Genomic DNA, 27,607 nt, shown 5'->3' with positions numbered 1-27,607 from the left:
TTGTCCGCTTCAAACTGTTTTAAAAAAAGATGCATTTTACGGTTCCCGTGGAAAAACTGGTGTTGCCCTCTAACAAGAGGATAAGACGAGGCGAACAAGAAGGGAACGAGCGGGTAAGGATAGAGACACACGCAGGGGCAAGTTCATCAATGTGTCATCCTTTATTGAGAAAGTCACACCATCCAGGGATTACAGGGGTCGGAGGTTTCAACCATCCCAATCAAATCACCACAACTCAAAAGCCTGCAGTCAAAAGTTTTTTTCCCCAGGGAGAGAAAAAAAAACCAGTCCTGGCCACAAGAAACAAACAGTTCAAGTATAGTATTTGTTAAAAACAAATCCCCCTTTCAGCTTGTACTTATATAATTTAAATATATATATATATTTAATTTATTAATTACTAAAATATAATTTAAAAGAATTGTAATTATATGTTTTTTTTAAGTTGTTCAAGTATGGTTTTATTTTTGCATTCAGTTTACAGGAAGAACCAGGTAAATGCGACAGCGAAGACCACTGGATCCCTCTTCTTTGGGTCTAGTTCTTGAAAAAGCCTGGAAAATGAAAGAAACCTTTATTCCCCTTTCCTGGAAAAAAGCCCCCCATGTCCCTTCTGTAAGCACATGTCAGCCCCCCCCCCACCCCCACCACGCAGCACATCTTCCGCTGCCTCCTGTATCGATCAGATCAGATGCTGTACCACAGCAAAAGTATAGCTGAGTGGTACGAGGCATGGTATGTCACAGTGTAGCACAAACCACAGCAAGCCCCAGGATAACAGACGCAGTCGCTGGAAATTTTAAAAGCCCTTGCACAGGTTACGATGCCCCCTGCTTTGAAGGATGCAGGTTTGGGACAACGTGGAAAATGTCCCAAAGACAGAACAGCGGTGTGGCTGTTAGGTGTGATGGCCAGTAGGGGGAAGCACTGTTCAGAGAAGGCTTCCAGGGCAATACTGGGAGGTGCACACATGCCTAGTGAAAAGATTGCAGATCTGCTTCTGTCATAAAGTAGGAAAGAACCAGCCAAGCACGTCTGATCTGTCGCTCTTCTTCAGCGGAGGGGTGCGAAGCCTCCCAAGTTGCGGTTTCTGCAGTCTGGCACCGAGCAGAGCCTCCACGGCCACAGCCACCCTTACCCGTCAGGAGGTCGCAGCTGTGGCGATGACCCCCACCTTCTGCGCAGCGTCCTTCTTTGCCTGGTGAGCCTGGAGCACAGCAACGGCCTCTTCAACCTGAGTCATTGCAGTGCAATGCAATATAATTCAATTACAACAGGACACAAGACTGGACAACACACAGCTGTACAGCTGCATGCAATTCAGCTTCCCCGTCTTGATGGAATGGGCTCGTACAGCCGTTCAGCACATGGAAGGGACCCCAGGACTCTTTTATTAAAGAATGAGTGATCCTGAATCTCTGACAAACAGTCATTATTGCAATACAGTGCTTATAAGACTCAAGACCACGTATCTGCAATGGATGCTGCCACCTTCTAGCCTGAACTCCTCTGATCTCGGAAACTACAGCTTGGGCAGGACCAGAATGGGAAAACCCCTGGTGAAAAACTAGATTGCTCCTGCATGTGGGATTCGAGGTCCAGCAGGTGATTCTTCCCTTTGGATCACAATTCATGAAACCACCGCCCCAGTGTGACTGGAGACACTCTGCTAGAGCAGATGTTGTCCTATTGGATGACATGTTAAAACCGAGGTCCGAACTACGTGACTCTTAAAAGAGCCCCTGACACTGACCCTGAGATTCAGCGCCATGGTTAAATCCCAGTTGTACGATCTAGCCTACTACAAACTCCCTGTTTCCCCAGGTGGCAGAGCAGTCCCTGGCTTCTCCACCTGCCCTGCTGTGCAGTTGGGCTGCAGTGTGTCACCCAGGTGGGAGAGCTGCGGAAGGCTTTCCCATCCTGTCGGTAAAGATGTACAGGGATCCCCTGGGATGATCAGTGTAATCCATCGGCTGCGTTTCCCTGCGTGGAGCCGGCCGCGTACCTTGGAGCGCAGGGACTCATGGGACTCCAGCATGTGCAGCAGCTCCGAGTTATCGATCTCCAGCAGCATTCCGGTGATCTTGCCAGCCAGGCTGGGGTGCATGGCCTGGATCAGGGGGAACAGGCGCTCCCCTGGATTGAGAGAGAGGAAGTAAAGGAGAGTCAGGAGAAGAAGAGGGTGAAATGTGATCTCCTTAGACCTAGTTTTTTAATGTTTGTGTTATTGCGCCTGATTTATTATTATTTTATAATGTTCAAAAGTAGCATCCAGTCTAAGAATCACCTGTTTTAAATCACCCTACCTCTGATTTATGGTCAGCCCTAGCAGTAGGTTCTACAGACTTATGCTCCACACAGAAGGCATCATGACACAAGGGCAAGTAACATACAGTGCAACATTTGATCAAAATCCCGTTTTGGTAATTTTGTTGAAAATGAGAGGTGAGTAAGGATGACAGGAAATTGACTTCTCCCAAGCAGGGAGAGGTGAGGGAATCCTCCATCCATGAGAAGCTGAGAATGAAGCTGAGAAGATGAGAACAGCAAACTCTTCCTCCTCAGTACTAAGCTATCCCTAAACATCTGTTTTGGATCCAAGCTGCTGACCAATCGACCAGCAAGTGGGAACTGCTCCTGCACCGATAAGGACACTGAGGGTGAGAAGAGACTCAATGGCGTCTCGTAATCACCCAGCATCTGCTTCTGCTCCTGTGGGGGGGCGGCGGCCAGCATCGAGGCGGTGAGGGGCTCCTGTCCCTGGACGTGCACCGCCGGCTGGGTCTGAGGAAGGCAGAGAGAGCGTGTGGGACAGGCACCTCCGACACCAGTAGGTGCTGACTACCTCCTGCGTCTATCCCCAGCGGAGCCCGAGAAGCCGTCCGTACCTGCTGCAGGGAGAGGGGCTGCATCACCTGGGGCGGGGGGTTGCGCACACTGGTGGCGTATTTGTAGGGTGGGACGGCCCTTGGCGTTGGCACTGCCACGGAGGGACGGGGGCCCATGGTCTGACCAGCCCCTCCTACAAACACACAGCAAGAGCAGGAGAGCAGAGCTCAGTCCCCGAGTGCAGGTCTGACCCGAGACCTCATTTTCCATCAGAAAACAACAACTGACAAATGCAAGTGACCTTTTTAGGCCTCACACAGCTCCGTAGTTTTAATCCTCCCTTTCTGCACCTCCCTCTTCCTTACCCATTCTCTGCGCCCCAGCTGGGATTCCCCGGGGGCCTTGCGTGCTGGAACCGGGCGCCAGGTGCCGCAGGTTGGCACGGGGCCCGCTCTGACGCAGGGCGCCAGGCATTGCCTGAAAGCCACCTGCAGGGGGAAGGACAGAGGGGGAGGAGATGAAGGGAAGGAGCTCTCTGCGTCTCTGCTCACCCAGGAGTATTTATGATAAGAGTTTGTGCAGGGAAATTAGTAGAACTGGCAGACAGTATGCATTCTCTTGCTTATCCTGTTTAAAGTACGTGCAGTTAAAATCGATGGCATCGCAGATGTATTGGTGCTTCCAGCACAAAAGGATTCAAGCTTCACATGGTCACCACCCCTATGAGAAACAGGACAGTCCATTTCCTTTTTCACTCCCGCCCACCCCTCACCCCCGGGGGCTCAGAGCTCCTCACCCTGTGGTCGGCCCCCCTGCTGCTGCCAGCGTGGGTTGGGCCTCATCTGTGTCAGCTGATTGGGCGCGTAGTACGTCGCTCGGTTCTGGGCCTGGAAGAAAGACACACAGGTAAAGCAGACGTGACCTTTCCCCAGCTCGCGGGGGGCACAAACACCCCCACGCTTCATTTCACCCCCGTTCTCCCCCGCACCTGTGGCACGGCGGGCATGAAGTAGCCGCCGGCGGGCTGGAACTGGTTGATGATGGCATTGGCGGGCATGGCCCTCATGCCGGCGATGCGCTGCATGTACTGGTTGGTGAGGTGAGCCTTGCGCTCCTCCTTGCGCTGAGCCAGCGCCACGTACAGCGGCTTGGAGCCCACGATGCGCCCGTTCATCTCCGTCACGGCCTTGGTGGCCTCCTCCGGGGAGGAGAAGCACACAAACCCGAAGCCCTTGGACCTCCCTTCCTCCAGCATCACCTGGGGAGACAGAGGGAGGCAGCAGCATCAGGACCGGAGCGCCTACTGCACGGGCATGGCCCTTCACTCTGCAGGCTGGCACTGCAATGCTCTTCCGTTCTTATCAACACTGTCCAGTCCTCCACCATGTTCCTACAGCCTCTCCTGAATGTGCTGTCCTTTCCTACGGTTGTGTTGTGATCTGGGGAAGACCTACCGCAGTGAAGTTTTACGTAGGCCCGTTAACGAGTAGCTAGACCAAATGCTGGGCTGTGAGCGAGAAGTGAGACACCATTAACACAGAGCTTCTGAAATTGTTTTCTGCCAAACACGACTGTAAGAACTTTCCTCTGATGCCTCGCATAGAAGCAGAATCGCTTCAATTCCCCAACTCCCAAAGTTATGTCATACAATGGCATGTCAATTAGGAAAATGGGACAGATGAATAATCTCAGCATGAAAAGCACTCAGGAGGTACTATGCGATCCCTGGCACATGAACACACACATTAGTGCTACCCACTGCTTGCCCACGCCCCACCCTCCCTCGCTCTCCGGACAGCAGCTGACCTTTGCGCTGGTGATGGAGCCAAAAGGAGAGAACTCCTTGCGCAGTTTCTCGTCATCGATGGTGTCGTCCAGGTTCTTGATGTAGAGGTTCACACCCTGCAGACCAACACAGGAGAAATCAGGGCCTCTGTGTCCATGACACACATTATGTTTCGAGTTGCACTTGTATACGTACTGTACGTGAGCTCGTGTGCTGTCGTGATTTGCTGATTAGTGCAATTAAGTGTTCAGTGAGGTGGTTAAGTGAGCCCCGCTGAAATGACAGTGAGAAGACTGGACCCCAGGGGCAGGTACTGTGTCAGTGCTGTGGGGTGTCTGTGCCTTCTGGGCACTGCAGGGTGGACACTGAATTACACAGAGGTGCTGCAGGGTTTGCAGGGGTGGCTCTGTGAGGGCCCTGCTCACAGACCTGGTACCGGCTGATCCTCTCCTGCTTCAGCTGCTCAAACTTCCTCTTCAGCTCCGCCTGCCTCTCCATCTTCTTCTGCGCGCGCCCCACAAACACCATCTTCCCGTTGAGCTCGGTGCCATTCATCTCCTCCACCGCCTGGGGGATCGCAGAACAGGCCAGGCTCAGCACAGAACAGTGTTGCGGGTTCAGCGACAGTGCAATCTGGCCCTTGCAGACTCGTCTGCCAAGAGCGAATTTACGTACTTTTCCATAATTTACATACTCCCACATCCTGGAGAGTGAAGCGTCCATCTGGTTCCCAAAAAACGTGCACCCACTGACTCACTCTAAATGCTGTTTCTAATACTACAACTAGGATGCCTAGTTCTCTCTAAAGCCTACAAAGTCGGGGCAGTCCTGGTCTGAGGGGGGAACATTAGCAGAGCAGTTTTGAAAAGCTTTGACGTTCCCACCCTGGCATTGTAAAAACGCAGGGAAGAGTGTAAGATGGAGACAAAGATTGACCTTGTCTCACTGTCTCGCCATTTCTAGCCCAGTTGCAGAGATGAAGGCAAGGGCAGGGGCGCCCAAGAGGCTTACAGGCTCACTCCCATTCCCCACAGTGCACCCACAGAATGAATGAAACAGTATCTAGATAGGGTACTGGGCTTGATATCAGTGGACCCCCAAATCCAAGCTCTTTCAAGCATAATAACACTTTGGTGGGATTATGACCCCAACCTTTGTGACTCAGCTTTGAAAGCAAGTGTATTTTAAGTGATCTTACTGACCACAGCTGATTTACAGCTGCCGCCACATTCCAGCTCACGTCCACAATACTCAGACTGCCCATCATAATGATGACATTTCTTTGTTAGAAATCAATTAATCAATTAAATGAAGATGGTCACATTGGAATTGGAAAGGCCCCCCTCCTCCGCCCCACCAGGTTGAGGGTTCTGACCTTGTTGGCGTCTTCATGCTTCTCGTAGCTCACAAACCCGAAGCCTTTGGATTTGCCACTGGGGTCTGTCATGACCTTGACGCTGAGAGTTTTACCTGCGAGGATGAAGACAGACAGGCTGGTCACTGAGGATCGGGGTGACCGTGACAATCCAGACTGGAAAAGTCCCGCCAGGAACGCAAGGGGTAACGTCATTCCCAATCCAGTTTCTGCTATCGCTGGACAAGCAAACTGAAGTTAAACCTTTGTTGCTAAATTGACCGTTATCAGTATAACCCTGGACCCGAAGATCCACAACATCTCTGCTTCTCATTCACACCTGAAAAAAATATTGCAATGAACATCTGCCTATTTAATAAGCAGGACACTATTTTCAAATGTTCTACATTTTAACTACATCAAACTCTAAAATCTACAGGACTGGAGCCACAAACCTCTGAATGAAGGACTAGTTTGAACAACTTAAAGCTGTATAATGCATTTGCAAGGACTCATTTCGAATACTGTGTACAGTTTTGGTCATCACGTTACAGAAAGGATGGATGAGACCCCCTGTTTAATCACATGATCACGACCAAGCGCACCACATGGACCGAGATGCCTCCGAGATGGTCTGCAGCGGTTCTTGTGTGCTGAGACACCTGGAGCGGGACGGAGTGAGAAGCTGTTGCCAGAGATCCTAGCAGGCCTCACCGTATTTGTCAAAGAGCTCCTTCAGCCTCTCATCGTCCATGTCCTCTCCGAAGTTCTTGATGTACACGTTGGTGAATTCCTTGGCTTTGGCCCCCAGCTCCACCTCCCTCTCCTTCCGGGACTTGAACCGTCCCACAAACCTAGACAGGCAGGGAGTGAACCAAAATGCTCATGTGCCTCTGGTGATGTGGGATAAGAGAGTCCCTGCCTACCTCTCTGCTGTTTTTTTGTCAGAAGCACAGCTCTTGTTTGACCATACCTTCACATTACAAATCTGAGAAAAATATATATACAGTGTTGTGCAAAACATATAAGACATTGGAATACTCTGCTCTTTTCAAATTTTCCTTTGTTATACAGACGCATACATATTTTTAGGCTGACACTTAATCCTGACACATCATGTTTCCAGTATACGAAATAGTCTTTCAGCTTTCTGTATGTGTAGTAGAGAGGAAAAGATTATGCTAATGATGAAGATAAATAACTGGCAATTATTCCATAAGCTCTGACAGGTAAATGTAATTGATTAGTTACAACACGTCATACTGGTTGCTTCTGTACAGTCTACCATGAGTTGCTGTGATCAGCTTGGTTCCTCCTCACTCAAAATCAGCTTTATTAACAGTCATAGTTATAATATTAGAATGCGGAGGCTTTCACTAAATTGTTGATGGTTAATACAGTACATATGTATATCGAATCTCTGATTTGTGTCTGAATGTTGTTGAAAACCTTTGCACAGCAGTGTATACATAACACAGAAAAAACAAAAAGATCCATCACCAGGTCGAATGCATTTTCTAGACACGATAACAAAATCTGAAAAATGTCATTTCGGGAGATTAAATGCAGGACATGTCTTCCAGTAATGAAAAACAAACATACCGGTCTACAAAGTCAAAAAGTTGACTGACGTATAAGTTCACATAGAACAGGTGAAAACATGAAGTGAAGTATGTTTCCCATATATTTCACAGATCTGCTACCTTCTTAATGGTCACAACCAAGCAAACAGGTCTAGGGTGCCAGAGTGCTAGAGTGCTGTATTCACAACTCTCCAGGATGATCAGCATTGCAGTGACAACAGCCCACATCCCTATCCATCAGACAGCAGGCACACAGACACATGGACACTCCAAGGGAGTCTGGCTCAGGGTGATTAAGGTAAGGGTGGCCTAGTGAGCTTCAACTGTACCTGCCATCCAGCCCTCTCCCTTCTCATTCCTCCAGAACTGCATTCCTGATGCATCACTAAAACACACAACCAGGTTACACGCGCAGGCAGACAGACACAGACAGACAAGACAGATGGGCATGCCCTCAGCCAGCACGTTACTCTAGGTTGGCAGCTCCTTCTATAACTTTGAGGAGGGTATTTGTCTCCTGGCACCCGATGAACTTCCGCAGGAGTGGAGGCCAAAAGCCGGTGGTATACTAACAGAGCATTTATTTTAAGACTGCCTTCATCATGCTTGACCGAGCATCTTTTCAGCAGTCAGCCAGCACCTGCACAAACATACCACATTCCATCAAATTCCCGGTGCATGAAATTTCAACCTTCTCCCAGACAATGAGCCAGCATGATACATACGTCATCAATAACTATTGATAAACAATTCCAGAAGCAATCTGGTATTCATTCACCTGAATTCAGCTTCAGTGTCAGATCAGGAACCTAAGCAGGTTATTAGCATTTGTTGATCAGCACCTACCTACACATCTTTGCCAAAACATTTTTCCCCATTATTTTTTTAGTGATCTGTTGACCTTTCACACTAAAAACAAGTTGAATCAAAGAAACTTGATTCAAAATGTCCGGGAAACAGAACCAGAGAAAACCAGAGTGGGAGGAGCTGCCACTGCTCTCTCTGTTGTTGGCTTGAAATGCTTGGCGTGGTTCTTAAAATGGTTGGGAACAGCAGATGCTCCACATCTGCAAGCTCTAAAGGAATGTACAGGCAAACAGTGAAAGGCTGGGCAACACAAGTGCTGTAAAAGACTTGTCAAGGTGTTAAAAATGTGAATGTGGAGAAGAAAAGTTCCATCTTCACTGGAGATGAACGCATTGCACTTCCACTCCATTCTCCACTGCAGGAGAATCCTACCAATGCTTTATTACTGAACCGGCCACTTGAATAATTCAAGACTAGTGACAAAGGAAGACCCTGCAGCAGACAGGAATGGAAGACCCCTGGTTGCAAAGCAGATTCCCTCAGTGAACTTTGGCAGATTGGCTGTCCACCTCTCTGGACACTCACACCTTGCGGTCATTTAGCAGCATCCCGTTCATCTTCTCGATGGCGCGGTCGGCGGCATCCTGCGTCTCGAAGTGGACGAACGCGTAGCCCTTGGAGCCATTCTCGTCGCACACCACCTGCGGCGGGAGGAGGGAGAGCCTGGTTACAGAGCCTGGACAGGGCGGAGGTCTGGGCCACACACTGCCCGGTCCATCGTTCTCTGGCCCACGCACTGCCCTGTGCACAGCTCTCTGGGCCACGCACTGCCCTGTGCACCGCTCTTTAATACAGACTGGTCTACACTCCCTGCCCCGTGGCTCATCTGCCCCCTTGGGAAAAGCCTATAGCGCTCTCCCGCAGCACGCCCACACCTACCTTGCAGGACAGGATGTTGCCGAAGGCAGAGAAGGTGTCGTAGAGCGCCTTGTTGTCGATGGACTTGTCCAAGTTTTTGATGAAGACATTGCCCACGCCTGACTTCCGGAGCGAGGGGTCTCTCTGCGACCACATGATGCGGATGGGCTTGCCCTTGATCACATCGAAGTTCATGGTGTCCAGAGCCCTCTCGGCTGGGGGAGCAGGGGGGAGAGAGTCAGCGCAGGCAGCAGTGGGCCCCCCAAAAACGGAACACCTGCTCGGAGCAGAGGGTGGGAGGAGGGACCGGTTTTCAGCCCCCAGGCATGAACCAACGTCTCTCAAACAAAAACGTGCCCAAAGACAGAAAGCTGTCAAGAAATCGGATTAAAAACTCCCCTTTGACCCACCTGACATCCATCCCTTTCTCTTGATTTGCTCTCGAACTCTCCCTCCTGTTGTGTCATGCTTAAAAGATCACAAGTCAAAAGGAGCAACCTGAAGAGGAGACTAGATGAACACGGAGGAGAGGGAGAGTGGGGGACAGACTAGCTCTCTGCCTAAATAACCTGGGACTTTGTAAGAGGACAGATCAAACACGAGCACAAATGTATATGAACTCGGCACCCACACTGATGCTCGATGACCAGGCTAATGGCTGGCGAGGATAGGACCCATATTTACATTGATCAGATTATTCCAATTGCACTATGGGGTTGTGAGACAGTGGGAAGAGGAGAAGGTAGAACAGTTTGCTGACTTGAACTGAGTCACAGTTAGCAACCGTCCAGCTAACAGTGTTTTGTAACACTTGGGATCACTGACAAGTAAAGCAGATGTCTTCCAGTACGTGTTCCTGGGAGCTAGTCCTCTCCTCTGTTTTCATTTGGCTGGTGCTGCACAGTATGAGGATTGCTCCTCACTCCAGCACACTGTTGGGTGAACTCAACTTCCTACTGCACACCCTCGGGCCCTGGTGAGGAATTGACCTGAATGACCTTCAACGAGCAGAAATAACACATTGACAAAGGTGAGAAGATGAGTGTGCTAAATCAGATCACTGGTCTAACGACTAGACCCGCTACTCGTGGTAAGTGTGCCGATACTAAGCTTCTGGAGTACTTGGGCAGTATTTTTCATGGGTTCTGCAATGGATGCATGTTTTGCCAGAGTCTTCCACTTTTTTACATTTCTGCACCTCACCTCTCTGCACTCCGATATAAATTCAGTTCGCTTCAAAACGCTCTGCTCTGCCTTTATGTGGCACATGACAGTGACGTTTTTTTTCCCAGGCTCACCGAGGAGGTTTGGGAATAATTTTGGATTTTTTTTTGCTGGTGGACGGCACAGTTCCAGCAGCATCCCAGGAGCGCGATTCTAGTTTGATCGCTCCATGGTGCCGTGTCCTAGATCTCTCACGACCACGGCGGCCTTCCTGTGTCAGGTACCCCAGAGCCACACGGCACCTCTCACAGCTTCATCTACAACAGGCCCTGCTCTCACCTCCTCACCTCCCCGAAGCCGAGCTGCACCACTTCCATCCAGCAAAGGAACTCTGACAGCTTCATGCTTCTAGCACGAAATTAGATCACTGGAATCATCACGCAGACACCTCCTGCTCATTAAGAGGGCCATTTTAACGTGCATTCTTAGGCCAGAATTACGATTAGTTTTTTTTTTGTTTAATCATGTTACCTTACTATTCATGGTATCCATTCTGAACCCTGCATTGTGCTATATTTCTTCTTTCAATAGGATACAATGTAAAACTAGATTCAGTGTCTCACTCCCGTTCAGAATATAACAGTCATTATATTATATTCTACAATTCAGAATATAACAGTCATTATATTATATTCTACAATCCAGAATATAACAGTCAATTGAAGTCTTGCTTGAACAAATATCTGTTGATATACAAGCAACTAACTCCATTAAAAGTGATAGTAACAACAGACCCCTGGCTACTGTTCTTACGGTTGCTATAAATGATTAATATTAACAGCATCGATATTTTTATATATATACATTTGAGAATTTCCTAAAGCCACAATTTTAAGATTTAAGAAGATAGTGCAACTAAGCAATGCCTCTGTAGAATCAGCCCAGAAGGTAAAACACAAAACTGAATCTGACCTCAGATAAGGAAGCCCTTCAAATTTGGCTGAAACAACTGAAAACATCCAATACCATCTACAGTCGAGCATGGGAGCTCAAAATTTTAGCAAAAATAATCAGAGTGTCAAATACGTCTGACTTCAAAAATGTTATCCAAGCTAGAAATTATATATTGGTCCACATTTCAACCTCATTCTATTTGGATGAAATGCTCTGACCAGTGAATCACACTCAGTGGTGAGGGGTTTCAAGCAGGCAAGGCCCTGGCCACCCTACAATTTGGGCTATATTTAGCAGCATGGGGTCCTCTAAGGTATGTGCTGGCTAGAGATTGGTTTAACATTACTCTGCCATTCAGGGAGGAGGGCACATTGATCTAGAAGGAGATGATGAATAGCACAGGCCGGTAACTGTTTCAAACTGCAGCTTCAACATATTTTATCACGGCATACACACTGCTGGCTCTGAATGGCACTTCCATCAAAAAGAAATATGCTGTACTGTGCACATATGGAGTTATTCCACTACACACCTACAATAAGCCATTGTCACGTTCCACCCATGGTAGGTTCTTGTATAATCAGTTAACACAGGGATGTGAACCACTGGCTCCCCAGTTGTGCAGTGCCTTCTGGTGCACATTAATTAAAAGAGCCAATTCTTTGCTTGATTGGACAAACTGAAGGGGTTCTCCAGACTTCCAGTGAGAGAGGACTGCCAAAAATATCAGAGTGTCCAAGTGAGCAAGGAAAATGAAGACACAGAAGCATCAGATCTGAGAAAGTGGCTTTTATAAGCAACATACAGCATTTAATTCTATATACTTTCTATTTGTGGAAACTTGGATAAATGTATTTCCCACTGTGAATAGCATACCAAAGCAAAAGCATCTGTTCCTCTACTCTTGAATATGACCACTGATGGGCACTGCCAACGTATTCCTAAGGGTAGCTGTCATAACACATTCGCCATCTCTGTGGAGTGAGAGTGGCAGGAACCAGAGATCCAGTCCCCGCTGATGCTGTTTATAAAGACACAGCCCTCAGCATATCAGGCAGCTTGTCCCTGTGTGCCTCGGTCAGCTCCTCTCCAGGACTTAGACAGCTCTAAGTTCTGCCTCATGAGGAGCACGTCAGGAGCTCGGCATTGCGCACGCACTGGAGACAAAACAGTCACGCCTGTGACAGCGCAGGAAGAAGCAAAGCCATGTGCTGGAAAAGAGGAGCGTGGAAGGATGAGGCCCCTCTGGTACAGTTTTAAAAAACTGCCGTGCGTGAAATCAGACAAAGCCACAATAAAGGCTTGTTCAAAAATTGCACACTTGGGGTTTTGCTTTGTGGAGTCCACGAACAAAGTCTCTATTGTGCCCTGCTCGCATTGTGTATGTGTCGGGCTAGCAGTCGAACAGCAGGCCTCTGGATGAGACATGCTCCAAATGTGGAAAAAGGAGGAGCAGTGCACCACAACACCAAACATTTCACTGTGCATCTTTCCATGAGAAATCTAAAGGCAGCGGAACAGCAAGTCATTAGAGGACCCAGAACGGGCACAGTCAGGGACAGGACCCAGAACGGGCACAGTCAGGGACAGGACCCAGAACGGGCACAGTCAGGGACAGGACCCAGAACGGGCATAGACAGGGACAGGACCCAGAACGGGCACAGTCAGGGACAGGACCCAGAACGGGCATAGACAGGGACAGGACCCAGAATGGGCACAGGGACAGGACCCAGAACGGGCACAGTCAGGGACAGCCGAGAGAAGTAGCTGCCTGAAACTGGCCAGCGGTGCAAGCCCAGCAGCACTGCTTGTCCTGAGTGCTCAGAAATGGAAATGGCGAAAGAACAATTTGTCAGGTGCCTACTGATGCTTTGCTTGTTTCTCATAAAAGTGCAAAACCAATCAGCCTTTCTGTGCTTGGTAATCTGGGAGCCCGAATGGAGATGAAGAATAAGGTCTCCATGTAGCTGGTCTGCAGCCGCTCAGCCTGGGGCAGAGGGAAGACAGGAGAGACAGAAATCGACAGGGCTGATGGGAAGGGCAAGGTGAAGACGCACCTGCTGTAGTCTGAGACTCTTCATACCTCAGGTGTCCTTTCAGCTCTTTGTTTCGTTATTATCCACTTTTGTTCCGTGTTTAGCTGAAAAGGTCGCAAAAGTGGTGGACGATGGGAAAAGCAGGGTACAGTTTAGTAAAGCACTGAGAGTTGTGAGAATACATAATTCCCAGCTGTGGAAACCAAAATATTTGGTAAAACTATGGGACAATATGCAAGTACTATACAAATTTACATTTCCCATGGTATTGTGCACACTCTTGGTTACCATGTGATAGAAAGATCCTGCTGCAATCAGTCCAAACAAGAGCAACCATCCTGGGGCTGAAGGGAGTGTCCCTCCCTGACAGACGGAAGGAACTGAACCCTTTCAGTCCTGAACAGACAGGAGTATGACGGGACCTTAACACACGTACTCAAAATCCGCAAAAGGACAAAGTCGGCCCTGTGTATTTCTTCAGAACGAACAGTGAAACACAAACCAGGGCTCACAAGTGGAAACTACAGGGAGGCGCATTTAAAACCAAGATCCGGAGGCACTTCTTCAGCCGCAGGACAGCGAGAGAGTGGAATCTGTCCAGCCGTGTTGTTGAAACGATCCCCCGACTGTCTGGATCAATCAGCTGCTAGCTGCTAAACAGGCTGGAATGGGCTGGGAATGGCCTTTTCTCGTCTGTAACTGTTTTTATGTTCTGTAGTAAATGTTCTCAAAGCCGTGAAGCTGAACCTAGTGTCGGGGAAGCCTGGGCATGATCGCTCCAGGGGGACAAAGCCTGTTCTGCACGAGTCTTCACTCTCCCGAACTGCTGGGGCGCAGAACCCACAAGTAATGATGACAGGTGGACTTGCACCTGGCTGTGGAGGTACAGTATGTGTTTGTGTCTGTGGGCTTAAACTCCAGAGGAAGCTCCCCAACAGTCAGCCTGCAATGCTCCCTAAAACCCCTTCAGCTGCTTTGCCATTTTTATACCTTCTACTTAGTTCCTCGCAGTTTGTTTATACTTCACCGCACATCTAAAGTAAATTCACTGCGCCGTGCCGTTTAGCATGCAGGAGAAGCAAAAACGTACTGATCGAAGATCTAATCAATTTTTGTTTCCAGAATCCTTTCAGACCATGCCGTTGTGTTTAGACACGACAGACCCCATAAGCTCTCTATATGCAATGGTGTTTTTTTTTTTTATTGCTCCTCCTTCACCGTGTTAATACTGTGCCCAACGCATGTGAGCTGGGCGAGAGCATCAGGCTTCCTGCGTCTTTTCACCGCAGTACGAAAAACGCGCACGGGGGAGAGGGAGCGCTGCTCAGCTTCTGCCCAAGTTGACACACTGCAGGTGGGGGGATTTAAAGAGTCACAGCCATGCCGACACACACAAACGCACCAACACGAAGTATATACTGTGCTTACCGTCTGCGGGCTGCTGAAAGTTCACATAGGCGTAACCCAGAGAGCGGCGGGTGATCATGTCACGGCAGACCCGAATGGACAGAACCGGGCCGGCGGGGCTGAATTTTTCGTAGAGCATCGCCTCAGTGATATCGGGGTGCAAGTCGCCGACATAAAGAGAAGCCATCGGGTAACTCCCTGCTGTCGCAGTGTTCATTGTTCGGATTTGAATAGCGGACGGCTGAGATGTTTCGGTGGATTTATGTACGTGTGTGTGTGTATTGTAATGTTCAGTAAGCACAACAGCTGCGCTCCACGAACTGCACAGTTTAATTTAGTCGAGGTCAATGGATCCAGCGCTAATGTGAAATTATTTTGTCAGTATTTGTAGACAAAAAGCCTGGATGCTGTAAAAGTTTCAATAAAAAATCTTAGCTGAAGAAAGGAAAAATAGAGTCCCAAAATAACCTCAATCTGGGATACTGAGTCCTTTTAAACAGTGCAGTGTCTTGCTAAGAATATTGTTTCTTCTTACTGATAATTGTAATGGAAATTCTCGTCTTTAAAACTTCAGGCAATCCAAGCCCGAGGCCTTCTGTAAATATCAAGAATTAAAATAAAACAAAAAAAGTATTATTTTGCGTTTTTTTTTAATTTTCCTTTTTTTCCGCCTTGTCTTGAAGTTCCGGTATTTTTTTCAAAGGTTTTGTGTATTTTATGTTTTTTTATTTTTTTGTGTTTTTTCTTGAAGTTGTGAAAGAGCAGTGAGTGCTCACACTCGCTCTGTTTTGTGGCCAGGGAAAGAGACTGCGTGCGGAACGCGTGGGGACTTTATAGCGCGAGAGAGGAGAGGAAATAGCTGCCAGGGTCAAACTTGGGATAAAAAAAGCACCGACTGACAGCGGAAAAGGAAGAGCATGTTAGCCTGTCAGAACTACCCAGCTGAACCCGCTATAGCGACATCTGTGTGCTGTGAATCAAGCTGGGAATCCGGGAAAATACCAACGCCCGTTTCCCTACTCAGTCTGATATTAAACCAGGCAGCTCCAGTGCTCCATCCCGATTTTTTTTTTTAATTAAAGGCGGTAGCCTGCGAGAAAAAAAAAAAGTAATTTAACACATTTTCCCTTACTGGGTTGAAAACAATGCTGATGCACGGACAAGAAAACTCATAATATCTTTTCCCTTCTGTCTCTACTCTCATTCTGCCATTTCAGTAAAAAAAAATCTCTCTTTTCTTTTTCAGTACAATCGGTATATTAATTATTACTCCGACGTTCCTAGCCTCGGTGTGCATCCTTTTACAGTATGTGATTGAAACTTCCATGTTGTAATAAAACTCACAGAAACGTCCTGATCTGAGAGATTAAGTATATTTGAATATACATGTCGATGTGCTCTTATGGCCCCCAGTTATGAACAGGCGAAACAGAGATTGAATGAAAGAAAAGGGTGGCGAAGACGGGGCTAGTGCACTGGTATTTCTTTTGTGTCCAAAATCTGTCCATATTCCTTCTTTAGGCGTCTCTGTTCCACTAGATACTCTTCTGTTGTACAGCCTGGACTGGCCGTTGTAAATGAGTAAGCTGTTGCCCAGGTGGTTTATCTTCAAATCCCATCTGGGTTTCAGGAATCTAGAAAAAAAAAACCAGAAAGCAGGATTGGTATCAACACCTCATGATCATACTTGACCACATGGCAGATCTGTGTCCAGAGATTCCCCTGTATTGCCAGGCCGTGCTGCAATAACATCTTTTTTTTTTTTTCGTATGACAAACGAATGTTTTTTTCAATAACATCTCAGTTTAGTCTTAGTGCGATGTCTGTCACAGAGGCGACGCACAGATCTCACGAAGCAGGTGGGCTCACTGTGCTCAATCACTGCCTGTCCGAGCCTAGAGTGGTGACACTACAAGCTGAAAGGAGGAATATGGAGGAACGTGTTTTGCAGTCAGGAATAGCACGTTTCCCAGTGGCCAGTCTTCGCGAGACAGCAAGCCGGAGGTGCCGCGCGTCAGACTGAACCTGTACCGAGCAGGACGCTTGCAGACGTTGGGAGAATGTGGTCAATCCTCATTCCTTCATTTCGCCCTGGGGGCACCGGGCCCGGCCCTGGTTTGTGAAGCTGCGGAGCACACTGGCGCCCGCCGTGGGCCGCCGTGGCGGAGGGCAGGCTGCAGGGGCCTCAGCGGGTGTCACCCTGGCGCCGCCCACTAGAGCGCTTCCCGCCAGTCACAGGGTCACAGGGTGACGGTACTCTGGGCCCCACCGCCCCAGCCAGGAGCCGTGCTGTAGCGAGGGAGGGATCTTACTCTGGCAGATGGTGCCTTTAATCCAGTCCCTGTACTTCTCCACTCGGGTGTACACCCCGGGCTTGCCTGCCACCCCACAGCCGTCCCCCCAGCTGGTCACGCCCATCAGGTACCACTTGTCCTGCGCCTCGCACATCAGGGGCCCGCCGCTGTCGCCCTGGTGCGGGAGGAGCACAGCACAGAGCAGGGGGTTAGTGTCTTCTAGGGGGCCCGAGTTCATACGCCCTGCCCCCGGGGCCCTACTCCTGGCCAGCAGCACACACACTCTGCAGGTGAAACGGGAGAGAGATCAGCCCTGTGGTATGCACCTCATTCGCAATTAAAGCTCTGTACCAGAGAGCTTCAATAGATAAATCGTCACGGGGGGCTGTGGATTCTAGGCTCATTTCCCGTGAGGCAGTCTGTGCAACAGTTCTGTGCACATTCTGCGTTACCTGACAGGTGTCGACGCCACCTTCCTCGAGACCTGCACAGAGCATGGTGTCAGCAATGGAGCTGTTGCTGTAGAAGGACCTGCAGGCCTCAGTGGTGATCAGAGGGAGCTCTGCTTGCTGAAGGAAACTCGGCGATTTTCCTGGAAAGGGAAATAAAACAGCAAGAGGTTTTAATGCTATAAGCTGAATTGCTAAGCAGGGAGCTCAAACGCTCTGACGATTAAGCAGCCCGAGGTACAGCTGAAGCTTGTTGCATGACCTCATTGCTTACCTGAAGCCAATTTCCCCCAGCCTGAGATCCAGCATTTCTGTCCCCAAAACTCCTTTTCTTTTGCCTTGTTTGGGAGGCAGATAGGCCACTTTGAGTCTAAAACAACAAAAACTAAGTGTCAAAATGCTTTGGAGGGATAGGAGGAAGGACAAATGAAAATACAAAAAATACCATGTCAAAATGCCCTGTACACATAAAAAACAACACACGATCTTACGGTTTGTGTATACAAACCCGCAATGTGGTGTTTGTGATTTCTACATTTCAGGGCGGAATTAACCTTTACTTCTTCCTTCTCCTAAGCCCAAGACAACCTGACAGTTTTTTACTATGTAGTTTGGCGGCAATTAACTTTTCTTAAATGCTCACCATCGTACGTGATGGGCCTGTCCAGTTTCAGCAGAGCTATGTCGTTTTCTTGATCTCCCTGATCGTATTCCGAGTGCATCAGGATCTTCTCCACACCATAGTACTCCGCGGAGCGTGTTTCTTTCTGCCTCAGTATCCCAGCGTACACCTTCAGGTCTGACGCCTTGGAGCTGCAGGAGACCAGAACAGTGAGGGTCAGCATGTGTGGGCAGCACCCCTGACTAGCTTCGTGCAACGTCTCGAAAAGTTCCGCTTCTCGAAGTTCAAGTAGGTAGCTGCGTCAGCATGTGTAGGCTGCAGAGAAACAGGTGAAAGTTTTATCCCTGCTGAAAGGAAAAGAAAAGAGACACAACGTTTCAGCTGTGGAGCCTTCATCGGGTCTCTTTTCCTTTCAGCATGAGTCAAATTTGCATTTTATAAACGTTTTTTTCGAAAGTCAAGTTACAGTAAATATAATCGTAGCAGAACCGTAATGTGAATGCTAACGTTATGATTCTGTTTGACACTAGGGTTTATTCTACAGTAGTTCGGTTTTGCCTCAGCTGCCCTGTCTCACAATCACTGCTGAGATAAATTTTAAAAAATGCTATAAATTCCACACATAAGCCTTTCCTCCTCTGCATTCATCCTCTGTACCCCTCCTCCACCCCCCCCGTGCCCCTGAGCAGCTGCCCCCTGGTTCCCTCCTCGCCCTACAGCCGAGCAGCCTGAGCCAGATCCGTCTGGGACTGCGCTGCGGGCCGGTGTGTCTGCTGCGGGCCGTCCGGCGTGCCGCGGGCTCACTCTACGAGGCAGTGCGCCGCGGTGACGACCCAGCGCCGTCTCAGGATGCTGCCCCCGCAGCTGTGCGAGGAGTCCTCGTGCAGGGACACCTGCCACGGCCACTTGTTCCTCTCCGCCCTCGTCCCGCCCAGGATCCGCGCCTGCGTGTCGTCCACCTCCCCGCAGTCTGAGAGCAAGGACAAGAGCCGGCGGCCTCTGTGAGCTTGAAATCCCCCTTCGTCGCCAACACCTGGGTCTGGCACCGGCTCGTGTGTGAGAACATGGCCACAGACCATATTGCTCTGAACCTTGTGTTCACCATTATTGCCCCTAAGGGCATCAGGAGCTCATAAACATGTTACACATACGACCATAATACAACACAGCAACAGTACAATACCATAATATATCACATAAAACAACATTCAGCAACATCACTCAGTCAGAACTCTTCAGGTACCATATGATTAAAAAACAGACAGTTAACTCTTGAAGAGTCTGAAAACAATAACAAGAAGAAGATCCCTAACTACAGACATTTTTTCCACTGGTCTAACAATTGAATGCTTTTAGGTATAAAGGAAGTAAATGCTCTCCTAGTCTTTCTACAGGGGATCAGGAGAGTATATTCTCAAAAGAGGGGTCATCGAAGATTTTCTGTGCAAGATTAATAATAATTAATCTGTCCAATTAATAATTGGACGTATTGAGCCCAAGGATGCTCTGGTAATCTTGCCACCAGTCCTGATCACTTTGTTTAACTTATTGTTGTTCTGCTAGGATAAGGCACCTCCCCAGCGCTGAATACAAAAAGCTAGAATGCTCTGAATAAAACTCTGATAAAAAAAGGTATGCATTATAATTTCAATATTGAAACTCCTTAATTAATGGAAATTGTTCATCAATTGTTCAAATTACAATTACTGTTTCAATATCAGTTCCATTAACAGTTACAGGGATCACAGGAGTCGAACGTTTCTTTCTGTAGTCAATTATTATTCCCTGTGTTTTGTTTGTGTTTAAAAAACGCTTTTGGTCTTCTCTATAGCTATATGATTATACCCACCTTGAGTTTTTCACACTGTAATGTTTTGCACTAACTCACAAAAGGTAACTCTCCCAAAGAGAACACTTGTGCTCCAAAAGGATTCATCCCACATATTGTGGCTGAGTAGCAGAGCAGCTGGATCTGGAGTGTTAATACTGGTTTCAGCCACCAGAGGGCAGAATAAGGTACACCAGACACAAGACTCGTGAGGTTATTAGGGCAATAGGGTTCAGCTGTCTGCAAGTTGATTTCCCTATAAGGTGTTGAAAACCTCAACAGTGGTTGTCAATCTCTTTTAGAATAGACTTGGTTAAGTCTTGTGTTGAATCAAAGGCAAAGGCAAAGTAAAATGCAAAGGCAAAAATTGCAGTCTTGTGGTGAGAAGATAACAACAAGATCAAACTGATGGCTGCTGCGCTTATTCATGAAGTGTGCCTGATCAGAAACAGAATCAGCTGGTAGATCAGGATAAATTACAGATCATTAAGTCATTTGTCTTGATGGGTCTTATTTTCTCTTCTGTAGATCCTCGGTCTCTCACTGTCGCTCATACTGAGTAGCTAGTCTTCATTTTAACTCTGGCAAGAATCCTCAAAGAAAGGTTAATGAGCTCTAGACCACAGTTCCTTGTATGCAACTAGCTGGGAGCTGTAGAAATGGAGGAATTGGAGGAAGTCTTTCATCCAAAACAAACCTGAAAGCAGGGACTCCCAAATCTAAGGGCAGGAGTTCAGCAGGTCTTGTGGCTCTCCTTGAATAATGCACAGCACAAGACCTCAAGATTAATTTAAGGCTTGTTTGGACACATTTAACAACCCTGTGCATATCTGTAGCTTCCAGGGATTTAAGGAGGCCTGCAAAACCTGTTAATCTTGAGGGTCCAGAGCTGGGGACCTCAAACGTCTAATCTACACTAATGCAGGAGATGGGCCTACAGTGTGACAGGTCTCTTTTTCTCCTACCAAAAAACCCTCCCTCCTGTGTCCCTGGAAAGGCCAGCCTGGTTCAAAGCCTCTCAATGAGAACGTTATTTAAGAAACAGAGCTTATCCCATCTTGCCCTGAGAAACCAGAAGTGTTTTCTGTCTGTTGTGTTCAACTCAAAACAGTATGTAGAATAGATGTAGGCTAAGCATCTCTTGAATATCATGCTTAGCCAAAATGGCTTCTATCTTCTGTTCTGCCCTAACTTGACTGGCTAAGAACCAGTGTGGAACTCAAGCTGATGCCTCTGGTTAGGAGCTCTGTTGTTCTGCAGAATAATGCATTTTGCATGATTATAAATTCTAAATTATTTGCAACTCTCGCCTTACAACACAGAAAGCGAAGGAGGCACAAAAGCACCTGCTGTGTGGGAGACTGACCTATCTCTTCTGGGATGTCTCTTTTGCACTGGCAGTTTCTCCGGTGGAACCCCGACACTGCTCCAGCCAGAGTAGTGATCTTCGGGGGCTGTGGCACTGAAATCACCTGCTTCAGGAAGCAGTGCCTCCTGCAGGAGAAGTATATCATGTCCGTTAATCCAGACTGGTTCAATGAAGTTATTAAAGGAATAAACACCAGAAGTTCCTGAGAATTCAAGAGAACCACCTGGCTAAGCTATCACCCTGCCAGAAATGTGCTGCACTCCTCCCCAAAACTACATCCTTACATTGCTTTGCAGCGCTTTACTCTGCTGTCACCAACTCGTTCCACAGTTAGATTTCATGAAAGACAGTTTAGCGGCAAGCATTGATCCTACTGTGAAAACAACTCTGCCTACGAATTCTGAATGCATTTTTCAATTCTTTTCAAAGAATGAAACGCTCATATTTAAGCAAATGATAAATTGCAGACTTGCATTGTGTCGCTAGAGTGTTTGCTTCTGTGTGCTTCCTGCCATACCAGCAGCTACAGTACTGCTCTTGTACTCTAGGTTCCCTTTCCCCTGCCCCTCCTGTGCACTCCAGTGCACCAGTGAGGAGGGCTGTACTGGCCTGTGTATGAGGTGAGGGTAGTCTTCGTTCATGTAGGTGTAGAACTGGCAGGCAGGGTCAGAAGTGCAGACTTCCTCACACTGCTCGGGGCTGTTCAGCACTACAGAGCGCATGTTGAACCCAACAAAGTCAATGTTCTCAAATGCTTTCTTCACACAGGCTGGGCAGAGAATGAGAGAGAGGAAGAGGGGAAGATCTATAAGACCGTATCTGTACATTCATTGAGCACCATACATTGTCAAACACTTTGCACTGACCTGCTTTGTTTAGCAATTTGTTTGTGTTGACTGGACCAGATTTTACATAGTGGGGCATGTGTGATGATGAAAGGGCAGAAGAATAATTTACGTAATGAAAACAAACTGCCTTTTTTAAAGAAAACAAGAGTAAATCACTCCTGCTAGCCAGTTCCTTAGCAATTCCCTTCCCAAGATAGTGGACTCAGGTAATGGAGAGTCGTAGGAGCTTTGTTAGATTTGTCAATTACAATCTGAACACAGCTCGCTGGAAACACACTCCCTACAGCTCACATTGAGCAAAAACGCACAGGAGGAGGTCAGCCAAGCAGAGCTCCCTCCTGTTTGAAAAAACGTTTGGGAAACGCTAGCTCTTGGGGTCTTTATTCAGACAGAAAGTGATAGTGCTTCACCATCCTGCTGGTCACAAACCTGCAGCTCAGCAGCGCTGCTGTGGCACAACTATGATCAGCTCAGGCATCACAGAGGGAAATCTATAAAAGTTAACTTTGTCACATCAATAGAAAAGGCCTATGAATAATTCAGGTGTGGAATTTCAATGCTCATTAATATGTATATATTGTGTGCAGTTTTTGACACATTACACACTTAACCTCAGATATGTTACAGTGCACAGTGTGTATCACGGTGGCTCACCATTCACAGGCCCAGAGAATTGGCTTGGGTTCCCAGAATGTGCTTCTGTTCTGGGTGACTTTTCCCGAACCTCTCCATGTTTCAGGTAGCATTCCAGCCTGGTAATCCGAGTCAAAAAAATAAATAGAGATAAAAAAAACTTGTTATCTCTAACAAATATGTACTCTGCCCTCTGTCTGGTCTCAGTTTACTTTTCTCTAAAGCCCTTACATTAAATCTGCTGTTATATTCTGCAAATATCTGTTAAATTCCTTGCCATTTTTTAACTGAATGATTTGCATATAGTGGCCAAAATATTAGGACATAACCCACCAGAACCCACCGAGCGACAGCAGCAGGAACACCTGAGCAGGATGCGACAGGTGTTCCGCAAACTTCCCAAATACCTGCAGCCCAAGCCCAATCCATTCTTTCAGCCTTCTGTTCAGGCTGTGACCAGCGTACCTGTATCTGGTGTTAGACTATACATTGTACCACCTTTACTAGCTTTCCATAGGATTGAGACTTGGGAGGGTCGTCCTGGCCAGGGAAAGTGCCGGAGGTCTGTCTCATGCTTCCCGAGACACAGCACACGTTTCCTGCCATCAAGACAATCCGTGACTTTGACTGTGGGCTCCTCATATTGTGTTGCTGGATTGCTCGGGGAGCAGGTGCGGTACCTGGAGTAGGTGAAGAAGGAGCACTGTGGGTGAGCGGTGCAGAGCAGCTGACAGAACTCCGCAGACGGGGCAGGGGTGCGCAGCAGGTCCTGCCCAGGGAAGTCGTAGTAGTGCTGGATTTCGGAGTGGTGCACTGCAAGAGAACCACAGCAACACTTTTTCGGGGCTGCAGAGCTTGCACGGGGAGAGGCTTGAGACAAGAACAAGCATTTCTCATTCCCATATGAGTTTAAACTGTGTAATACAACTAGGACGATATTCGTCACAGTGCAAGATCGGACAGCGACCCTCACTGAGCTGAAGTGCTGAGTGCCGTAAGTCATGCCCTACCTGTGCCAGGGGAGTTGCAGGGCCGTTGGGAGAATCCCGATACCACATTTTCGTTAGCCATGACAGCAGGGGGGCTCGGGATGTTCCTGCTGTACTTCAGGAAGCATTTCTGCCTAACGACAGGACGGCACACATCGGTGAACACGTCTTCGGTATTTGTACGCCAAGGTAGCTTGCACTGGATAAGCATTCCTATGCTTTAGCAGAGCATTAATCTTGTAGGCTATGACTACACCACACTTCTCTGCAGAAATGTGCACGAGAGTGAGCCCTGAAGGAGCTCTCTGGTTTGGGGTTGGGGTTTGAAGGTCCTTAAGTCTGTCTGTCTATGTTCCAGAAGAAGACCTGTTATTCTGCCACAGACCTGAGGCCGGGACTGCACCATATCAGCATTTTGACGATTGCACTTCCAGCCCTAAGCACACGCACCGGATTGCGGCGTTGGCGTAAGTGTCATTGAGGTATGTGAAGAACTGGCAGTAGGGGTCATCAGTGCAGGCTGACTGACAGTCTTCGTAGTTGTCAGTGAACAGGAACCTATAGTCTGCTTCTGGAAAATCAACGTCCCTGTAGACTCTGGAGAGGCACTCTGATAAAACAGAAACACTCTATTCAATTGCAGCAGTTTCAAGAAAATAACTCATGTAACCATTATTGCTAGAATTAAGTCACTCCTTGGTAACTGGCTTCTATTGAGAGGACATTATGTCAGCGTGAACGCATGTGTTATGTATCTTAATAAAGAGCCGTTCTTATATTATTTTAACTATTTTATTAACTACACAGATCACGCCCTTACACCTTATATTCCCGCCTTCTACTCTCTCGTTCTGTTGTCTCGCGATGTCTACTCACTTTACTGCACATAGGTTTTTAGACTCTTTGAAAAGAGCCTCTATAGAAATCAATCATGGCATAACATTTTGTGTACACGGTTCTGATGTCATGCGCACAGCAAGCAAAGCCTATAAACATTTTATCTTTGCTTAGTTTTTTACCTATTGCTTATTGTGTCTGAGCAGAACAGATGTGGAAAACAGCTTAATCAAGATATGTACGACGTGACATAACCTTTGGAGAAAAATCCTCTTGCCTTCAATGGGGTCCCCACAGTTCTTCAGACTGTATCCTGAAATCACGGCCTTCAGGCTTGTCACAACGGAGGGCTTCCCCGACTCGGTGTCTTTCAGGTAGCAGTAGAATGATCTAGGAACGTCACCCAAAAACATGCAGGAAAACTGATCAGAGCCTCAGACTTTCCTTTATTAAACCTCCCTGTGTGACATTATAAATGATGCTGCATGATCTCTGTGGACGAGAGTTCTTCTGTTGCATCTGGCCGGACGGAAAGCAGCGAAAAAGACTGTGCAGCTGATGGCAAACTGAACAGCCCTCAGCTGTCTCTTCTTCACAAGATCAGAGCAGCTGTCAATGAGAAGAGGCAGGATGCTTCTCAGTCCATTGTGCACATTAAATTCTGCATGACTGCTCATGTGCCCCAGTACTGCCCATGTGGGGATTACCCTCTGCCCCCACCTGGGAAGGGAAATTTAGAGCCTTCTGTGGATCCTCACCCCCAAGGTGAACACAGGGAGAGCTCAAAATCCCAAAATTGAACCCAACCCCTGGGGCTGAGAGGCAACCAGGAACACCACCAGCATGCCCCTTGCTGTGTTGATTTGACCAGACTATTGAAAGTTCCCTTGTCCAGGGGACACAGGATGTGCAGGAACGCTATAGCAAAGTTACCAGGGCAGGGTCTCAGAAGGCGAGGGTGACCCACCTGTTGTCTGCAGTCCACTGGGGGGTGACAAAGGTGAAGAACTGGCAGGAGTAGTGCTGTGTGCAGGCCAGCTGGCAGTAGTGGGCATCAGGAGCATAGATGTGCGTGATATCACTTCCTGGGAAGTCCACGTCCACCTGAAGCTCTTGGATGCATTCTAGGGGCACACCAAGCGAGGGCCAGGGTTACTGATGGCACCTCCACAGAAATAACAGCCGATGGGACCAGGCTGTGGCTAGGTACCCAGGAGGGGACAGCTGGGGCTCAAGGCTGTGTCTGCATAGCCTGGGGTGCTTGTGCATTCTGGGTAAGCCAGCAGGAGAGGTGTGTTGATTTTCCGGGCGAGGAGGAGGAACGGGGTCCATCAGCAGAGTAGGGCACGTGAGAGGCAATCAGGATTCAGGGTTATATCCTTTGGATAGTGAGGACAGGTACTCATTCAGTCAGGGGTTTACTATATGTGCCTTTTTGTATGTGTAATAGCAAACGCTGCCAGCAGGGGTCACCTCTGCCACTGGCACTGGTAGCACAGAGACTCCTGGAGAAACTGAAGAAAATAGTGTAATGCAGGACGACAACACTACAGTAGGAGGCTTCAGCACCACATCCAGCATTTAGTAAGATTAAGAGTTCTTGAATTGCGCCGTTAAAAATGTTCCTCGCTTTCTTGCTGAGGAAACCTCTTCGCCAGGTAGGCTGCGCAAAAGGGTATCACGACACCAGGCCTTTGCCCTCACCTACCTTGGCTGAAACCGCTGCCCCACAGGCCGAACACGCCCAGGAGGAGAAGAAACCCGCTCATCTCTCAACCTGGGGAGACAGAGAGGAGAACCCTGGGACTGGCCGAGCCTGACACAGGAGTCCTCGTGTGCTCTGACTGGCTGATAGGGAGCTGCTGTTTTATAACCACAGTTACCCAGAGGTGTCGTCGACAAAGCATTCGCCAGCCCAGCAGTCCATTGTGACACAAAGAGGGCTCATTTAACCATGCATGCAATCTAAATGCAATAATACTGTTCCTTCTAACTTTTGTTTTAATTAATAACAATTCTGCATGATAGCCAGTTTGTTGCTTTAGCAAAATAGAAGGAGACTATTTACTTACACTTTGTTCCTTACAAGGACTTTATATTTATATTAATCCATCTCCCTGTGCCTCTTTTATTGGCAATAAAGCAAGCACCCAACTTCACAAATCGCTGACCGTAGAATGAAATGATCAAGAGTTCTGTCCCTGCCTTCTCTGGTCAAAGACTGCCTGAAAGAGTTCAGTCACGTACCTCTCTCAAGAAGGTCCTGCTCGGGGCTCAAAAATTCCCTCTGGCAGCCCAGCCCAGACCACCTCTCTCTTTATAGCATCCAATGAGTCTCCCAGCTCCACTAAGCAAACTGTACTTTGGCCACAACATGGAGGTCAAGGCTGATTATAGATGGCCTGTTAAATTGATTTCTGATTTGAAACATAAAAACAACATATTTTATCTCCATTCCTATCAGTCCATAGGTTACATGCTTACCCTCTGTAAATACACAGCAATTCAGGAGGTTCCTGCTGTCTAGCTGAAGGCATACTATGCATTAATATCCAATCAGACTCCTTTGGCTAAGAGAAATTAGATTAAAGTTTTGCCAAAGCACTGATTCATGAACAGAGCACTGAACAGAAAAGCTAAGGACATGCAGAAAGAAAATGCTAAATCTGTACAATGCAACTCATTCAAATATTTCTGCATTTCCCACCAGCTCTGGAATCAGTTCAGAGAAGAGGAATCAGATATATATTCTTGGGCTCAAAGGAAAGTCCTACATTGACCAGCTTAAAGAATCAATCATTTTGCTGTTGTTGTTTTGAAAAGAAAAGTCAAAGTTATCAAAATCCTCAAAGGCACTGTTAAAGTCAACACAGTGGACTTCTTCGGAGTGGACAATGAAA

The 27,607-nt window shown here is 47.8% G+C and overlaps 2 protein-coding genes and 1 long non-coding RNA gene across 4 annotated transcripts; 1 reads left to right on the top strand and 2 right to left on the bottom strand.

Annotated features, from left to right (window-relative positions):
- Positions 1 to 138: 138 nt before the first annotated feature.
- Positions 139 to 15,789, bottom strand: pabpc4 (poly(A) binding protein, cytoplasmic 4 (inducible form)). Its single transcript, XM_088602517.1, has 15 exons — positions 14,860 to 15,789; positions 9,299 to 9,492; positions 8,945 to 9,060; positions 6,684 to 6,823; positions 5,991 to 6,085; positions 5,045 to 5,182; positions 4,636 to 4,731; positions 3,818 to 4,087; positions 3,626 to 3,716; positions 3,195 to 3,317; positions 2,889 to 3,022; positions 2,694 to 2,784; positions 2,006 to 2,136; positions 1,139 to 1,234; positions 139 to 554 (listed from the first exon to the last, which is right to left on the bottom strand). Exons 1-14 carry the CDS (start codon positions 15,053 to 15,055, stop codon positions 1,142 to 1,144), a joined length of 1,908 nt encoding a protein of 635 aa, XP_088458643.1. The 5' UTR covers positions 15,056 to 15,789; the 3' UTR covers positions 139 to 554; positions 1,139 to 1,141.
- LOC148649607 (uncharacterized) lies at positions 10,122 to 11,232 on the top strand. The gene is made up of 2 exons (XR_015925881.1): positions 10,122 to 10,367; positions 10,570 to 11,232. It is a non-coding gene; the product is annotated as an uncharacterized LOC148649607 (long non-coding RNA).
- A 406-nt stretch (positions 15,790 to 16,195) lies between the features above and the next one.
- LOC148649605 (coagulation factor XI-like) lies at positions 16,196 to 27,102 on the bottom strand. Of its 2 annotated transcripts, none has more exons than XM_088602518.1 (16): positions 26,955 to 27,102; positions 26,416 to 26,484; positions 25,675 to 25,831; positions 24,985 to 25,097; positions 24,321 to 24,480; positions 23,892 to 24,004; positions 23,562 to 23,694; positions 22,903 to 23,000; positions 22,010 to 22,169; positions 21,398 to 21,525; positions 19,008 to 19,173; positions 18,225 to 18,394; positions 17,856 to 17,951; positions 17,585 to 17,724; positions 17,151 to 17,307; positions 16,196 to 16,472 (listed from the first exon to the last, which is right to left on the bottom strand). In XM_088602518.1, exons 2-16 carry the CDS (start codon positions 26,474 to 26,476, stop codon positions 16,465 to 16,467), a joined length of 1,860 nt encoding a protein of 619 aa, XP_088458644.1. In that variant the 5' UTR covers positions 26,477 to 26,484; positions 26,955 to 27,102; the 3' UTR covers positions 16,196 to 16,464. The 2 variants fall into 2 exon arrangements, with proteins under 2 accessions (XP_088458644.1, XP_088458645.1); XM_088602519.1 differs by lacking the exon at positions 26,955 to 27,102 and adding an exon at positions 26,780 to 26,931.
- Positions 27,103 to 27,607: the final 505 nt, after the last annotated feature.

The sequence above is a fragment of the Lepisosteus platostomus genome, chromosome 13, assembly GCF_059453375.1.
Source record: "Lepisosteus platostomus isolate fLepPlt1 chromosome 13, fLepPlt1.hap1, whole genome shotgun sequence".
NCBI lineage: Eukaryota > Metazoa > Chordata > Actinopteri > Semionotiformes > Lepisosteidae > Lepisosteus > Lepisosteus platostomus.
The sequence above is the reverse complement of the archived record's forward strand: the minus strand, read 5'-3'. Positions and strand labels throughout refer to the sequence as shown.

What these genes read in the sequence shown, in the direction of transcription:
- LOC148649605 (XM_088602518.1), bottom strand. Translation starts at nt 26,476, where the DNA reads ATGAGCGGGTTTCTTCTCCTCCTGGGCGTGTTCGGCCTGTGGGGCAGC. An exon ending in TACGCCAACGCCGCAATCCG is followed by an intron (nt 24,005 to 24,320) that starts GTGCGTGTGCTT and finishes TCCTGTCGTTAG; the next exon opens with GCAGAAATGCTTCCTGAAGT. An exon ending in ATTCTCTGGGCCTGTGAATG is followed by an intron (nt 22,170 to 22,902) that starts GTGAGCCACCGT and finishes TTCTCTGCCCAG; the next exon opens with CCTGTGTGAAGAAAGCATTT.
- pabpc4 (XM_088602517.1), bottom strand. Translation starts at nt 15,055, where the DNA reads ATGAACACTGCGACAGCAGGGAGTTACCCGATGGCTTCTCTTTATGTC. An exon ending in GCTCCATCACCAGCGCAAAG is followed by an intron (nt 4,088 to 4,635) that starts GTCAGCTGCTGT and finishes CTGTCTCCCCAG; the next exon opens with GTGATGCTGGAGGAAGGGAG. An exon ending in GGAGCAGAAGCAGATGCTGG is followed by an intron (nt 2,137 to 2,693) that starts GTGATTACGAGA and finishes CTCTCAATCCAG; the next exon opens with GGGAGCGCCTGTTCCCCCTG.